This window comes from Lactuca serriola, chromosome 2 (assembly GCF_051521515.1).
Source record: "Lactuca serriola cultivar US96UC23 chromosome 2, Lser_US96UC23_V15, whole genome shotgun sequence".
NCBI lineage: Eukaryota > Viridiplantae > Streptophyta > Magnoliopsida > Asterales > Asteraceae > Lactuca > Lactuca serriola.
Window position 1 is genome coordinate 172,892,709 of NC_136409.1, and position 17,983 is coordinate 172,910,691.

General features: G+C 34.6%; 1 protein-coding gene across 1 annotated transcript; it reads left to right on the top strand.

Annotated features, from left to right (window-relative positions):
- The first annotated feature begins 529 nt into the window (after positions 1–529).
- On the top strand, positions 530–5,792 carry PCK1 (phosphoenolpyruvate carboxykinase 1). The gene is made up of 13 exons (XM_079025393.1): positions 530–664; positions 768–1,071; positions 2,317–2,495; positions 2,579–2,732; positions 2,849–2,933; positions 3,385–3,485; positions 3,715–4,013; positions 4,217–4,390; positions 4,471–4,536; positions 4,661–4,839; positions 4,930–5,099; positions 5,195–5,363; positions 5,436–5,792. Exons 2-13 carry the CDS (start codon positions 803–805, stop codon positions 5,577–5,579), a joined length of 1,989 nt encoding a protein of 662 aa, XP_078881519.1. The 5' UTR covers positions 530–664; positions 768–802; the 3' UTR covers positions 5,580–5,792.
- The last annotated feature ends 12,191 nt before the right edge of the window (positions 5,793–17,983 follow it).

Below are 17,983 nucleotides of genomic sequence, written 5' to 3' on the forward strand. Positions count from 1 at the left end.
ACAACATTATATATAGAAATGGTTTCGATAATTTAACTTGTCTATTCCAATCATTTTAATTTTTTTTTTTTAAAAGCATTTTGATTTGTCAAGCATAACCCTTTAAGATTGTTCTATCTTTTTAATCAATTTTAAACTGTGATGATGTTTTGACAATATGGTTGTACACTAAAAAACTCCCATTTTTTTACAATTTATTAATTTTATCATGACCTAAAGTTGTCAAATTGCAATGGCCTAAAAAATATTTGGTTCTCATGGCTTTTATAATTGGTATGTTATCTACGTCAAAGGAAAATTATAAAAGGTATTTCAATTTTCACGTCATGAACGGAACTGAAAATGAACTTCAATTCACTTTATTCCCATGCAAAATTGCAAATGCATTTATGTATGGTACACGCACCCCACCGAGACGTATAAGAAGGATGCATGAATTCCTGGGATAAAACTTAACTATGGTTACAAATACCCAACCCTGGTTAAAACTCTAGTTAACAAGCATGTAGGTCCCACTCAAACCCTTTAAATAGGACCCCTATACTGCATTCACTTCTCACCACCTTCTCAACTCTATTCCACCATAATTCATATTACATCTGTTTCATGATCGAAGCATTCGAAATTTTCTCCTCGATTGAGTTCTAGTTGTTCATTATTTCCGGTGAGTTATCCCGTATCTGTCTCTCCTTTGTAATAATTTTTAGGTTTTGATGAATGATGAAGCTAGAATTGATGATTGATTGATTTTAACTATGAATGTGAAGGAAGTACTAATCCAGCAAGAGATCGATCGATCGAGATGGCGTCGAACGGAAATGGAAATGGGAGCGTAGCCACCGGAAAAGGTAGCGGTGGTAGGAACGGACTGCCGAAGATACAAACGCAGAAGAGACAGAACGCGATTTGTCACGATGACACTGCGCCGACGGTGAAGGCGCAGACGATCGATGAGCTGCACTCTCTTCAGCGGAAGAAGTCGGCACCGACAACGCCGCTCGACGGTGTTCAAGGTGCTTTTGCTAATTTGACGGAGGAGGAACGCCATAAACAGCAACTGCAGTCCATCAGGTATATCGATCATCGACACGTGTTCGCAACGTACATTTTATTTGATAAATTAATTAACAATTATTTAAATAACCAAAATTGGATTCTGTTGATTGTGTTAGAGTGGACCCCAGTTATTGGTTGGTGGTAAAATTACGTTCAGTAACTTTGTCAGATCATTATCTCTTAAAGTCTGTATAAATTTAATAAACATAGGACATTTACCTGAAAATATGACTCCAATAATAATTATGATCTTATAGAAAAAATAAGAAGTTTGCTAGTATTTTTTCTAATTATTATTATGAATATGAATTTATCCTATAACTTTGTAGATGAAATCAAGTTTTAAATATCATTCTTCACGTTATCTCAATGGTAAAAACTTGGCTATCTTCCGATATGGCTTCCAAGACGCTATGCCAAGAATCCGATGCTAGTTTACATGGCACAACGCTAAACTTCTGATTTATTCTTTATGAGAATAAATTCTGTTTTCAAGAATTGATCATAAAACGATGATTTTTCTTTGTGTAATATTAGATCTGATGACAACTTTTTTTTTCTTTTATAACAATTAGAAGGTCATACTTAATTAAGCATGCACACCTTTGTTTAACTTTTCATCGATACATTATATGCAGTTATGCACGTGTATCCACGTATTATTTGGATTCATCTATTAACTTTAAAAAAACACAAAACTAATTCATACATAGTAATAAAAACATTTGTTACGTGTGTACTAACTTTTTTAATTTGTACATATGCATTAACGTGTGCATTATCTATGCTTGTGTAGACTCGCGTGAGATTTGTGAATGATATTTTTGTGTATGTTTCAATCATTGAATTGACTAATTTGACCTGTCATTATTAAAAATACCATAAGTTTTTATAGACTATTATGAAAATGTGATTCATGCCCGTGTGTACAATTTTGGCTATCCTTAATAAAATAGCATTTTAATCTAAATCCTATACAAACATCTTTGTTTATTTTTGCACAAAGAACATTTTGTATATTGAAACGTTACCTTTCTCAATATTTTTTTCTTCAATAAATAATTTTTATTCTATTATTAGTATCGGTAATTCTTCAATGGTCACGTGAAAGATAGTTTGGAATCTCTTTTTCGAAACGCAAACATATTCAGCCATTAAATTGCTATCAAATTCAAACATTCAATTTCACAATATCTAATTATTGAAACTGTATTTTAAATGTTCAATAATCTAAATTATTACTTATTATTTTTTTTACAGTGCATCGTTGGCGTCACTGACAAGAGAAACCGGACCCAAGTTGGTAAGAGGAGATCCGGCCCGACAGTCAGAGACCCCTAGGGTTTCACACGCCCCTGACCACCACTTTGCCCCAACATTCTCTGCTAGTGACAGCTCTCTCAAATTCACCCATGTCCTCTACAATCTCTCCCCCGCAGGTAATTTATTTCCATTTTACACTTCAATAACACCTTCCAAACATTGCATCAATGGCAATAATCGCTAATATTTTGATATGCAGAGCTATATGAGCAGGCGATCCACTACGAAAAAGGATCGTTCATAACATCGAGTGGCGCATTGGCGACATTGTCTGGTGCGAAAACTGGTCGCTCTCCGAAGGATAAGCGTGTGGTTAGGGATGACACCACCGAAGATGAGCTGTGGTGGGGCAAGTACGTTTCCAATCCCTCCAAATTTAGTTGCTGATGTCATCAATAGTTTCTCGCACTACTGAATACTGATCTGGATTCGTCATCTTGATCATAAATCGGTTTTGAAATGTGTGCAGGGGTTCCCCGAATATCGAGATGGATGAGCACACCTTCTTGGTCAACAGAGAAAGAGCTGTCGATTACTTGAATTCATTGGACAAGGTATTACATATATTTTCTTTGGTTATTTTTCTCAATTAATTGAAATTTGATTTTTTTTTTATCGGTATTTTGACTATAACGTGACTAATCTCACCATAAAGTCTTTAGTTTAGACTTGTAAATCTGAAACAAAAGCAATATCAACCTAGGAACTATAAAGTAAAAGAAAGACAGAGATAATATAGAGGTCCCACTATTATAAAGAGATATATAATCAATGAAGGAAAAAATGATGGGCAAGATATGCGAAGATAAAGGATAGATGAATATTTATTGTCTCTTTTCTATTAAAGTGTCAAAACTGGTTACTGATCTCATCTCTTAGCCTCGAAAGAGGTGACCTTTGTCGTTTATCCATATCGTATTTTTTTTGTTGTTTTATTGTTCTATGTAATGTTACAAAATAATCATATAGATTTGAAATTAACTGTACACCTACTGAAACATTCAGGTATTTGTGAATGATCAATTCTTGAACTGGGATCCAGAAAACCGAATCAAAGTCCGAATCGTATCCGCTAGAGCTTACCACTCTTTGTTCATGCACAACATGTAAGAAATAATAAAATAACAACAAATACATTTTATGTGTTTCTATTTGTGATTCCCAGATAGATACTGAAAATCCAACCCTCCCTCCACTCCAGATAAGTTCTTTATATTTTCAATTAAGGTGTCATGATTAAATTCTAAAATGAAAAAGGTAAAAAAATAGATTAAGATAATAAAAAATAAATGTGTGTAAGAGTACACGACGAGTGGATAACTGGGTAGGTTGCAGGTGCATCCGACCCACAGCCGAAGAGCTGGAGAATTTCGGTACTCCGGACTTCACTATTTACAATGCTGGACAGTTTCCTTGTAATCGTTACACACACTACATGACATCATCGACTAGCATAGATTTAAATCTCGGTAGACGAGAAATGGTAATTCTAGGCACACAATACGCCGGGGAAATGAAGAAAGGTCTTTTCGGTGTCATGCATTATCTCATGCCTAAACGCCAAATCCTCTCCCTTCATTCTGGTTGCAATATGGGCAAAAATGGCGATGTTGCCCTCTTCTTTGGTTTGTCAGGTAAGCCCCCAATCCTCATCGTCATCCAACGGTGAGGATCATTAATCGTCCCACACGTGTCACATCACTAATCCCTCTCATTACATACCTACTACGTGGCATTATCATAAATCATTTTAATTTTAATTTTTAAGCAGGATGACTATCGACTATTTTTTGATAAACAATTTTGTATCTTACTTATTTTATTACTTTTGAAATAGGTACCGGAAAGACAACTTTGTCTACTGATCATAATCGATATTTAATTGGAGACGATGAACATTGCTGGAGTGATAAAGGTGTATCGAATATCGAAGGTGGTTGTTATGCTAAATGTATCGATCTCTCTAGGGAAAAAGAACCGGATATATGGAACGCTATTAAATTTGGAACCGGTATGATTCATTTATATTTTTTTTGAATTTATTAACTACATGTAGTAAAATTAATTATTACCATTCTTTTGTAATTTCAGTGCTGGAAAATGTTGTATTTGATGAACATACTAGAGAGGTGGATTATCTAGACAAATCTGTCACAGGTATAAGTTTTATATAATTTAATCCAAATTTGGTCCCTATACTTTACTAAAATCGCAAGTTTGGTCCAGTTTTTATATAAAAACTGATTTCTTATAACCTTTTCAATTTTTCCTTGTAATGCAGAAAACACACGTGCGGCATACCCGATCGAGTACATCCCAAATGCTAAAATCCCCTGTGTTGGTCCACACCCTAAGAATGTTATTCTGCTGGCATGTGATGCATTTGGTGTACTCCCTCCAGTGAGCAAGCTTAACCTTGCTCAGACTATGTATCACTTCATCAGTGGCTATACAGCACTGGTATAATTCTTTTTTTTTTTTTTGGGTAATATTAAGTCATTTTTATTTAATGTAAAAAAGTTAGATGATTTTTGTTTTAAATTTATGAAGGTGGCTGGGACTGAGGAGGGTGTAAAGGAGCCACGTGCGACATTTTCAGCCTGCTTTGGTGCAGCATTTATTATGTTACATCCCACTAAATATGCAGCAATGCTCGCTTCAAAAATGGAGAAACATGGTGCTACTGGGTGGCTTGTTAACACCGGTTGGTCAGGTGGCAGGTATTATATAATATATAAAGTTATAAACACATCTTGTTTTGTTGGGAAAAATGGTTTCAAAGATACGTATTTTGAGTCCCTATATATTTTTGTAGCTATGGTTCTGGTAGTCGAATGAAATTGGCGTACACTCGGAAGATCATTGATGCGATTCATTCTGGGAAACTTCTGAATGCTAATTACAAGAAAACCGAAGTGTTTGGGTTGGAGATCCCAACTGAGGTGGAGGGTGTGCCTTCGGAGATTCTTGATCCAGTGAACACTGTAAGGCTTTTGGCTGATTTTATAAAATTAATTTTAAGTTTTTGATATATTGAGGGAATAATGATAATGCAGTGGTCGGACAAGAAGGCATATAAGGAGACACTGTTGAAGTTGGGTGGGTTGTTCAAGAACAATTTTGAGGTGTTTCTGAACCATAAAATTGGGAAGGATGATAAGCTGACTCAGGAGATTGTTGGTGCTGGTCCAAAATTTTGATTCAAGGAAGATGAATTGGTGATGGGAATCAAGGCTTGTTGGCTTCACAACGGATGTTTATTAGTCTAGTTGTGTGTTTCTATTTACTAAGGGATTATAGTTATCGTGATTTTCTGTTGGGGTTTAAGCTTTATATTATCTAATGAAAAAAAGCTCCTCGTGTTGTATTTTTAAATAATTTGATTGTATCTATAACAATTATATTCAATTCAACAGCCTTGATTCGATCTTGACGGAAGAACTCTTGCAACAACTTATTCTCTATGTCGGACCTCCATAAAGTTGTGAACTAGATTAAACTGAAACTACTTGATAAAGCTCGATCCACCTATGGGATTACCATGATTACCTAGAAAGATATGCATTTACCATTTTATGGAACAAAAACGCTATTTATTGTATTGGGTTTGGGTGGTGGTGGGTGACATTTGGATACTGGGCTTATCTAGTTATCTTCTATTGACTATATATGAGTCTACTGTGGAGGTAGGAACATCAAAGGGCCTGCGGCAGCCTAAAAGTGGCTAAAGAGGCCTGGTCAAACAGGGCCCAATACAGTTATGGAAGTTGGAAGGCCTGTCCGATTTTGGTTGGTTATGGTTTTTTGAAGTCCAAACTGTTTAACGAACTAACTGAACTGGTTTAAGACTGAGCAGTGGTCCGGTCTAGATTGATCAGTTTGTGTTCGCTCCAACATTTTGGACTTCAATCACTTTCAAGATGACCTCATATCGGTTTCGAGACGATCTTAAATCGGTCTATGAAAAACTGATATCGGTATCAATCTTGGACTCATGGCTAATTTTCCTCCCAACAACTACATAATGATTACTTTTCAACCTAGACCGCTCTTGATAGTAACATAATGGTTAGTTGATGCTACGTAGCTGTATAACTTTTTATCTCAAATATTCTCTCTTTCAAACCATTTTTTGTAATGTCTCCAAAACAGTAATAAAAATTTTCATTTTAAAGTTTATAGTTTCATTCATCAATTGATCAAAATCAAACACCAAGTTATAATATTCAAAACATCATAGTATAATTATTCAGAATGCGAAAATCATGAGGGGAGGATGTTGTGTCATCACGCCGGGCTTTTCCCTTTCGAACCATAACTACGTGAAACCATAAACATAATTGTAAGCATAAATATTAGTGAGTTCCCCAAAACACCACATACCATACATAAGAAAGTGAATGTTATGAGCCATATCATAGTCTTACAATCATTTCTCGTCATGGGTCAAATCATGGCCTTTCCTTGCAATGTCGAAGGCCAACTCTTGGTCTTCATACAAGTGCCAGGGGCCAGATCCTGGTCTTTCATACAATTGCTAGGGGCCAGATCTTGGTCTTTCATGCAAGTATCACAAAGACAACTAGCATTATACACAACAAAGTAATGGCCGACATTGGTGTCTTCAACCTATGGTTACAGTAAGGAGACTCACCACACAGACAGATGAGAAACTGAATAGCATGCTGCTCCAAGATCACTCTACCAGTCACCTTAAAGAATTCAGTGACAACAATCTCAACATACATATCGAAATACCTAAAATACCCCTAAGTCAAACCCTAGTCAAAATCCAAATTAAAGTCAACTAAGTCAACCGAGATGACTCAGTAAATATGTTGGGCGTACACAACAGGTACGTGGGGCGTACCAAGCGTTTAACCAAAAAAACGAGGGGTTAACCACATACGTACAACGTACCCTTTGGTATGCGCAGCGTACGCGACTGCCAACCATCTTAACCCTTTAAGTGCTTAATCCTTAAGCATGTTCACCCGAAATCCAGATCCAGACCCTAAAAGGTGATCTTAACCATAAAGTTTCCAACTTTATGGTTTTGCAAGGCTATTAAGACATTAATAACAAAAACCCTAGCTTCTTGACCAATTAAGACAACATAGACCGTGACCAAGATTAAGATTTGGGACAAAAGGGACCAACTTTAAGCTAAAACTAGATCTAAAAGAAATGCTCATCAAGGTTGGAGCTTTATACCTCTAGAAGATGCACAAAGGAATGTAGATGTTGGATCCAAAGCCTTAAGTGAAGCACCACAACCTCAAGGTTCCCCCTTCTTCTCCAAAAGCTCCAAAATGGCATCAAAAGGCTCTTCAAGCTTCGCAAGGCACTTACACATTTTAGGGTTTCAAAATGAGGAAGGAGGTTGGAGTTAAGGAGTGTGATGCCATACATATGTTTAAAAAGGGTCCAAATCGTAAAAATTAGGGTTTACACCATGGCTACGTACGCCCAACGTACTCATGCATGGCTGAAATTATGAAAATGTCATTGGGGACCAATTTTGTAAACAAATCACAAACCAAGGGGCAGAAGAGAATACATGAAAAATTAAGATGTTAAATTTTTTTCATCTCAATATCTTCTCTTGTATTCTCTCATTTTAATACGAAGATTAGTTGTATACTTACAATGTCCGGAAGAAAAAGGCAATAGTCATCATGCCGCTCACTTTAATTTTGCCAAAAACACCATTCGATATAAAAGCATGTACAAAAACACAAAGGATTCCAATATACACCATTCGCTTTTTATTACTTTAAGAACCAGTTGGTTTTCATAAACTTGCATAAGAAACCTTACTACAATCACACTTACAGTCGAATAATTATGATTACAATTGAAAACAAGAACAATAGTAGAATTACAAACTCAAGAACTCAACATATGAAACCCTAAAAACCCTAAATACAAACAAGAGGATGAAAGAGTATTAGAGAGACAAACAAGAACAAAATAAGTTGAATTATGCCTCCTTTGCCTTGCAATCTTCAATATATATACACCTAACTGAATACCGATTCTAGTATGGTGTAAACCATGACCAAACCCAATGAATCTAAGGGGCTGTTTGATAATGAGCTGACTGGGTCCGGTCAGCAAGTTTCAGCTGACTCGGTTCGATCAGGCTGTTTGGTAGAGCCCCAAATTGGCTGACTCGGTCAGCAATAGCTGACCAATCTACTGACTCGGTCCAATTGAAAATTGTTGCTGACCCAAAAAGAAAAGCCATCGTTCCCTTTGTGCCCTTGCTTCCTAAAAGAAAACACTAAAAAACGCACGCCTCTACTCAACAGTCGACATCGCTTCTTCCTTTCCACCACTCCTCGTCCACACAACCTGAAATCAACAGCTTCCTCAGGAGACTTTGATGCCTTCTCAGCCTCTGGCAGTGTCGACCTCCACAACAACAGGTACGTATTTGTTTTTTTTTTTGTTGTTGTTTTTTTTTTTCCTGAAGTCAGTTGATGATATGATTTGTATCTATATGAAATCAAACCATGCGTTTATATCAGATTGTTTGTATGAAATCAAGAATGGAGTTGAGATGAGATTTGATTATGATGTATTTACATAGTATGTATAGTATGTAAGGCCAGGTAGTTATGCAAGAGGATTTCAACAAAATTTCTCATCTGGTTATTCTTTTGGTTTAGATATTTCCTTCCAGATGTATTTATATGTTTTGAGGGTTTCATTTATGTAATTTTGTTGTATGGATAACAAGGATATCAAATTACTTGATTGTTAGATATCTTCTAAACCTTTGCCATATGATATTTAAGCATGTTTCAAAATGGTTGTTGTTGATTATGTTCCTGATTTCTTAAGGCTGGCTAGCAAGATGGATTATAGATTATTAAAACTATTAGTATGTTCTTTTAATTGAATTGCATTAAAAGGCCATTTGTTTGTTGTTTTAATTGAATTGCATTAAAAAACCATTATGAAGTATATGGATGAAGTCAAACAAATAGCGAACAAGCTAAATAATGGTTTCTGGAGTTTTCTTTCTTTTAAAGGTCTTGATCTATGAATTAAGTTACAGCCATGAGCCCATGAGGTGCATGTTGAAATCATTTTTGGGTTGCTCAATGTCTCTTTTTAGGTTTTTTTTTGTCATATCAATTGGAGTTCTAAAATGCCCCCCTTAATATTAGACATCTGTTAGTATTTGTGTGTTTTTGGTTCTTTTGTCATACCACGAAAAAATAGAACATAAGGGTAAAATTGTCATTTTCAACAGTCAGCACGACTAGTCAGGCCATAATCAAACAACATGGTTTCAATCAGATATAGATTCAGTCAGACTTCAGACCCAGTCAGACTCTGACTCAGTCAGATCTTACTCAGTCAACAACTATCAAACGATCCCTAACCCGGTAAAGCCGTGTTTGAAAAACTTTGACAAGCATGAACCGTAATCCCTTTACTTTTCAAAATAACACACATACCCCTTGGAACTTTAATTGATACTTGTCAATATTACATAACTCACCCTTTAACATAATAAATAACAAAACACATTTAATTTCCATATTTTTTATAATTTTGAACTTTATATATATATATATATATATATATATATATATATATATATATATATATATATATATATATATATATATATATAATTTTTAACAAAGCGTAAACCTACGTGGATATGGGGTGTGAAGTGATGATACGACACGAAACGAAATTTTGACAAAATTGAAATATGAATTTTTGTTCGTGTTTAATGTAAAAAATATGATGTCGTGTTTGTGTTTAAATTTCAACACAAAATTAACACAATACTAACATGTGTTTTTCATGTTTTGTATGATTAAATATGAATTAAATAAGCTAATGATTATTTTTATGTAATTTTTTTCGTGTTTCAATTGGGTTGTTTCCGTGAGTAAAAAAACACGACATTGTGTTACCTAAAAATTATCGTGTCATGTCATGTCACACATAAAAATGATAATATTGCTCGATTTGACAACACTAACACACATCTTGTAGAATGCTTAACCAACATTGAACAAAAATATTTTAAAAGACGTAATACAATGATCCGTCATCATATATTAACACCAATGTTGAAGAAAACGACAAATACTTTATTGTTGATACTCCAGAATAAATTTTTTTCAACACAAGTAATCAGGTCATCCGTTATACTCACCACTAACGACTATAGTGGTGGGTGTCACCTCATCACCACATTCAACTACTAAACCTATGAGATACCCACAACTATATTCTTCTTATTTGTTTATTTTTAAATTAAAAATATATATATTTTAATTAATTAAAATGTAGAGAGAGGTAGAGAGAGATAGAGAGACATGGAGAGAGAAAAATTTTTATTGGATTTTGTTGTCCGTTTTCCTCATCACATTTGACCACGAATTTTTCCACCACTAGTCACCACTAAGAGTATGGGGGTGGTGCTCACATTTTTTGTTCGTTGCCACATAGACCACGAACATGCTCGTTATGAGTATACCATAATGCCTCATTCAACGCTACCACCAACCAATATTACACATATATCGACAAAACTACAATTATTAGAATTTCCCTCAAGCTATGTATTCTTAATGATAGGTTTATGTTTTAAAATTTATGTAATCTTATAAAACAATTTCTAAGTTTGTTTTATTATTAAAGTGTTTTATATTAATGTTAAACAACAAGACCGTACAAAACGATCAGCCAACAAAATATGGAAACCCAACTGAAAAAAGATCGAAACCAGTTCGACGATCACAAAGAGTACCATACCAAAATTGGACCCAAAAATATCTCCCGACATTGATCCTATTTAACACTAGTTCACCCAATACCAAAAAAAGACCAAACCATATGGTACCAAACTAAGACCGATTTTATTTACCTCTAAATCGATAATGCATACCCAATTAAGAAGGTTGGGTTGTGACCCTAAAGCCATGGTGATTATTTTTCTTTTGATTTTTGCGGATTAGTAAGTTTTGTCGTTTTTGTAATCACTTACAAAGGTCCAATCATATAACCATTTACAAAGGCCCATTTCTAATCGGGTATAGGTTGCTTATAACTTTCATTTACCAAACACAAGATCTAACTAGAGGAGCACAACCCCAACTAGTTTGTTTAAAATTTGATATATAAATGAAACCGGTTTGTTAAGTAAGCGATTTTCAAAAAATGCACATTTGATATTAGGCGAGAGGACAATTTAAAGCGTTAAAGCTCGATCACATACGCATGAAAAGTATATCACTACCTCTGAAAGGAAGGGCCTCCGTCATGTAGTTTTTTTTGCTAAACTTTTTTTTAAGCAAGAAATCAAATCCATTGCTCTCAGGAAAAATCTTCCTGTCTATCTTGTTATTAATTGACCGCTTCTAATGTGTCTAAGCATTGTCTATCTTGTTATTAATTGACCGCTTCTAATGTGTCTAAGCATTCTTCGCTGCCAAAAGGCCTTTAGCCTAAAGGTTATGGGTTCAAGTCTCACTATGAGACATAGATGCTGTTTAGAATTAGGTTAGAGTATGATGTAAGATTAATAGGCATAATCCAAGATCAATTTATACATAATCATCAAGAACCCTAAATGAATTAAAGAGCACTTACTTGGAGAAGATTATATCCCTTGATGTTGAACATGACTAACTTCATATTATATATGATTCTTCAATTTCACATAATGGTGTCTAATTGATTGATTCTGATGGATACAATGATACACATGATAATGGTGTTCTTATAGAGAGGATTTTGGATGTGGAAAATAAAGAACCGTTTTCTCTCCATGAAACGTACGTCCTCTCATATGTGTGTTTTAATTGATCATTTACACCTTATGGAAAGTATTAGAACCACACAAATTTGGTCCCTCAAGTTATGGATAAATGTCATATCCATCATACTACATATAATTAATCCTAGGGACCTGATATGTCATTATGGCAAACATTATAGTACACGATATAAATATACGTAACATGTAATGGATATTACAAAATAGTCCTAAGGCCATACTAATGTGTTATTTTCCAACATTCTCCTACTTGGCCGAGTGACTATTTGTATGCATGTTTCATTATTTGGCCAAGATAATTTCATCATGTTTCATATTAATATCAAAAGCAGAAAAGTACAGCCTTGCGCATCCATTTTAGATACGGGACCCCCACCGATCATAGTATGATACATTATATGAAACTTAAGATTAATTTAATCCAAATGACTTTAGATTTAAGTGGTCATGCATTATATTTGTCAATATAAAACGTAATTGTGCACACATTGTTAATATAGACAAATTGCATATTATGGAGGAATAATAATCAAGTACTTGAATAAATAAAGTTAAAAGTTCCATTAAAGCACTATGCTAGAATTACATAATAAGGTATAACTTTAAACCCACATTGACGATATGTTCAAATAACTGGGTGGTAGACCTTTCATTATTGGATCCGCTAGCATATTATTACTGTTAATGTGTTCGATACAAATATTATTTCCCCCACTTGCTCTTAAACGAGCAAATCTTTTGTATCGAGGTAAAGCCTCATTCCACTATAATTATTGCTAATGAAAAACTTATAGAGGCAACATTATTGCGATACATTTTCTTTTAATGGCCTATAAATGGAGTTTATGATCATGAGTCATGTGATTTAATTTCTCAACAACATTTCATGGAATGTTTCATTATCTATGAAATCAAATTTCTCCATCATAGTTGATATAGTCGTCAATGTTTATTTATGACTCCCCCATGATGTTGGCCGACAAATAGTATACCAATGTATCCTACTAATGACTACTTATCTTTGCATTTTGTAAAGACATAGCCAAGAAACATATCACTTATATGTTATTACTTATTTCACTAAACAAGTTTTCCATTAATAGTCCCATGAAAATATTATAAAATTTTATTGGCAACTTCCTAGTGATTTAGGCCATGATTTAATGATAACGACTAAGCATGCCACCGAAAATGTGTACCTTAAATGTGGAAGGAACTGAAGGGAAGTATTGTTGCATTTTATATCGACTCTCAGTATATGTATTTAGGGACATGTCTAAAGCCCTTTGGATTCCTCGATGTATTTATATGCCTATTGCATATTAGGCTTCACCAAGATCTTGTTGGATTAGTGTCTAAGTCCATAACTATTTTGGTATGTACTTGACCCGATGGTGCATGGTCCTTTTGGGTTGCCCTCACCAAAGCAACTTGATATGATGAATTATGGAGAGAAAGGATTAAATATGATTTATTAATATATTATGAGAATAATATATTAAAGGAGAAATCATATTGTTTAATTAATATTAGTCAAGAATTAATTGGTAATTAGTTTTGTGACTAAAAAAGATTAATTAAACTTAAGGGACTGGAATTGTAACTATAAGATAATTGCAATATGGGCTATGGATTGTCTTAAATTAAGGAGTGGACGAATTCTATGGGAAACTCATGGGGAAATCGTCCAAGGCCTTAATTAAAGGAGTCCATGGGTTGCTTAGGGCTTAAGCATCCAAATTAGGTTTCCTTGTTAGATAACCCTAATAGCCTCCTATATATATGGATCCCTTATGACCCAAAAACGTGGCTAAGCATTCCTCTAGGGTTTCACACGTTTTTGGGTAGCCTCCATCCTCTCTCCTCTTCATCCTCTTGCTTATGGTGTTTGTGAACCATTAGAGGAGTGACATTTGTGACTCTAAGCTTTCTAAAGTCAATACAAGGAGATTTGGGATTGTTATTGCTACATAACAATCAAGGTAATATCTTAAACCCATTCTTATGTTAATATGATTACTTAAATGCTAGAATTAGGGTTTATATTCTTGGATAACTTGCATGTACAATAGAGAAACCTAGATCCAAGCATTAGGGTTTGTATGAGCACATAGGATGTTCTTAGGACCAAAACCCATCAGTGGTATCAGAGCGTAGACTGGTTTCTATTGTATTGATGCATTGCATGATTGAAAAATTCGATTTTTGTGGTTCTGGAGGCTGGACTCGCCGAGTCCATAGATGAACTCGCCGAGTCTATGCTGACTCGATGAGTCCATGCCTGACTCGGCGAGTCGGCTCGTCAGAAGGAGGGAAAACCGGGATTTCTTGCTGTTTTTGCTTAAGGATAGTTGCCTTATCATATTAGATCAATATAAATCCGATATTATGATATATATGACTATATTCTTGATCTAATTGAAGATATTTATCAATTAATAAAATATTTGTTTCCTTATGTGATAATTGATTGATTATTTTGATTAAATAGGTAAATTGTTTTGCTAGAAATCATTAAATAAATCAAATATGGATAATTATGTGATTAAATGTTAATTAAGATTATTTGTTATTTGATCCTTGTGTTATGAAAAGTTTCATATTTTCCCCTTTTAGTTTTTATAGTTTAAATTTGAACTCAAAAGTTTTGTTGTTTTGAAATTTAAATAGTTGAAACCCTAATGTTTTGAAAAAGGTTTCAAAACTTGCCCTCAAGTTTTGGAATTTAAATTTTGATTAATAGTTTAATTTTGATGTATATTTAAATTATAAACCCTAATGTTTGAAATTTTCAAAACTTGCCCTCAAGTTTTGGAATTTAAAAGTTGATTAAAAGTTTAATTAGGAATGTTAAATTCTAAAACTCTAGTATTGTTTTGAAATAGTTCAAATCACACCCTTGTGGTTTTATTAATTAATTAAGGTGTATAATTAAAAGAGGTTTAATAAATCCATAAAGTTTTGGTTTAAAATTTAATTGAATTAAAAGTATAATTGTTAAATTTGACCACCTAATATTTTAAAAGTGTAAAATACACCCTATACTATATATATAACATTAAAAGTCTAACATTATATATATGTATGAGTAAAAGTCAGTCTTACCGTTAGTAGGCCTCATTCACGAAGCTGGTCTATAAGGGGTGTTTAAGGAAATTGCCTATAAAATGGCGATTGAATGGGTATCCACTCTTACCCACCGCACTCTTGACTAGTGGAGGGTCGTTAGCCGAAAGGGTAGGATAGGACGAAACCTTCCATTATAAGTATAATGAATTACTAAAGTAACTAAATGTTTTTCAAATTCCCAATCTTAGTTACTTAGGCAAAGTGAATTGATGCAATTCCAAGAAATTACACTTTGTACCATTGCGAAGACGTTGGTGGAGCGTGTGTGGTTTACCGGCACACTAAATGGTTCTAAGCAAAGGTAGCAAAGGATGACTCAATGTTTGTCATAGTTCGGTGGAGCGTGTGTGGTTTACTGGCACATCGAATAGGTGACTGTAACATGTGGGGGCACCATGTAAGTTTGCATGGTTATTCACACCCGCTTTGTGATCCTCGGCATCCCAGTCACAAACAAGAGGGGCATATCGAGATTTAAACATGCCAATGAAATGTTCAATGAATCTCAAAGGGTCTAGGAGTTTTCATAGATTTAAAACTTAAATTTCTTTTTCGTTTTTCATGGTGGAAATTAGTGAATCGTCATTCACTTACCTTCAAATGTTCTGCAATTTGGGTTACGACATCCCTCTCCCGAGTTGTAGAATATTGTGTTGGGTCCTAGCCTTAGTATTTCATTTGGGTGATTTACTAAGGAATCAATCAATCAACTAACTTGAATTCGCTTTCTCCCGTTTTGTAGATGTCAAAGTTCGACAACAATGGTCTTCCCAAATCCCGTGGAACAAACTTTCCACATGAAGATGATATTCCACGATTCGATCGAGGAACAAGAAATCATGCTTCACTTCCTCCACCTCCTCCAATTATTCTCCCTAACCCACAAGTTCAAAGGCTTGAAAAGTTCAAGATCACTCAAGCCCTTTTGGCAAGTAAACATAAAGAAGGAAAGCCGGTGTGTGCACACGTCCTAGGGATGAAGTCACACATTGATAGGTTAAGAATGTTGGGATACGTTGCCTGTGAGGAAATGGCTGTTGATTGGGTTCTTCAGTCACTTCCTAACTCATATAGTGAGTTCGTAAGAGAGTACTATATGATGAACCGCGACGTGACCCTTATGGATCTCACCTATATGCTTATTGCTGCTGAATCAGCAATGGTTTGGCGTAATAGAAAAGCAAAGTTGATTGGTGAATCTGCCTTCAAGACCTCTATGGTTATAGACAATGGAAACGAAAGACATGCTATGATCGAAAAGTGTCACACCCCCAAACCAGAACGGCGGAAACGTTCGGGGGCGGAGGACGTCATATTCAGTATCATAACAGTTCATAGAAAGGAAAGTACACACCACCATATATATTAAAGTTTCCAAAATGTTTACATAATTGTATCCATTACATGTTCAAAAGTTAAATACATAAACATCTTTCAAAAGAAGTAATTAACGTCAGCACGTTAATCTCCAAAAGTTGATTTCCAAATCTGCTTAGCGGTTCCCTGAGAATACAAGTTATTTCAAAGAAAAAGTGTCAACATTTAAGTTGGTGAGTTCATGAGTAGTGTTTTGAGAAAATGTACGCCATTCGAAAGTTCGTGTATGTTTTCCAAAAAACGCAGTGTTTCAAATGTAAAGAGTTATGATTTGTTGTGTTTGAAAATGAATGTATTAGATCCAGAAAAAATCCCATATTTTCCCTAATGGTTGAGATATGAGTTGTTGTATTTTCCAAGAAAAACCCTTATTTTCTTATAAAAGTATGAAATGCATATGAATGTTCGTGTTATAAGTTGTAAATGGTTGCACCAAGAAAATCCCTTATTTTCCTATTAGTTGTTTGGTTTGTATACAGGAAAAACCCTTATTTTCCTGACATAACTGGCAGTCTCCAAGACCGAAAATCGCAAGCAACCGACGTGCTTGTAAGTTGTGTCATAGTTTTACATAGTAAAGCTATACGAAGATCGCACTTGTTAGATGAAGAATAGTTTTAATAGCTACTCGTTCATAAAAGCATAATACCATAATAATTGTATATCCGATGAGTTTTATAACCATACTAAACATAATATGCCTGTAGCGACGTTCTTCAGGCATCGTAGCGTTATGACAACTGTCACCCCAAAAGACGGACTGTAGCTAACAGTCAGGGCGCGGGATCATGACTTCCCGTATAGATCTATACACATTTGACACGTTCTCCGAACGGGAGATTCTGGTTATAGACAGGACTTGTAGCGATACCTTTTCTCAAAAAGGCAGTGTTTGAAGATGTACACGTCTCACGGATTCTCAACTAAGTCTGTATTAAAGTAGTAGTTTGTATGCAAAGTTTATCCTTTTTCACAATGTTTGACAAAGCATAAATCATAAGTTCTTTGAATGCATAAAATGATTTAGTAAAGAATGTTACCCTTGATATGATGTATTTGTATGTAAACGTATAAATAAAACATATTTCTATTTATAAACATATTGTATCCCAAGAGGGTAAAGCTGTGTTGTGAGGTGTTTTGCATCATAATAACTTCATAAGATAGTTAAAACAACAGTATGAAAAGTATATCAAAAGATTGATGTTTCACACGATTTTAGTCGTATGTTTACTTGTATTCCTCCCCTAAAAGAGTATAAAAGCATTTAAAATGTATTTAAAG

Excerpts from the sequence above, each read along its gene's own strand:
- PCK1 (XM_079025393.1), top strand. The coding sequence starts at position 803 with ATGGCGTCGAACGGAAATGGAAATGGGAGCGTAGCCACCGGAAAAGGT. Across the intron at positions 1,072-2,316 it reads CAGCAACTGCAGTCCATCAG|TGCATCGTTGGCGTCACTGA; the intron begins GTATATCGATCA and ends TTTTTTTTACAG. Across the intron at positions 4,840-4,929 it reads TCAGTGGCTATACAGCACTG|GTGGCTGGGACTGAGGAGGG; the intron begins GTATAATTCTTT and ends AAATTTATGAAG.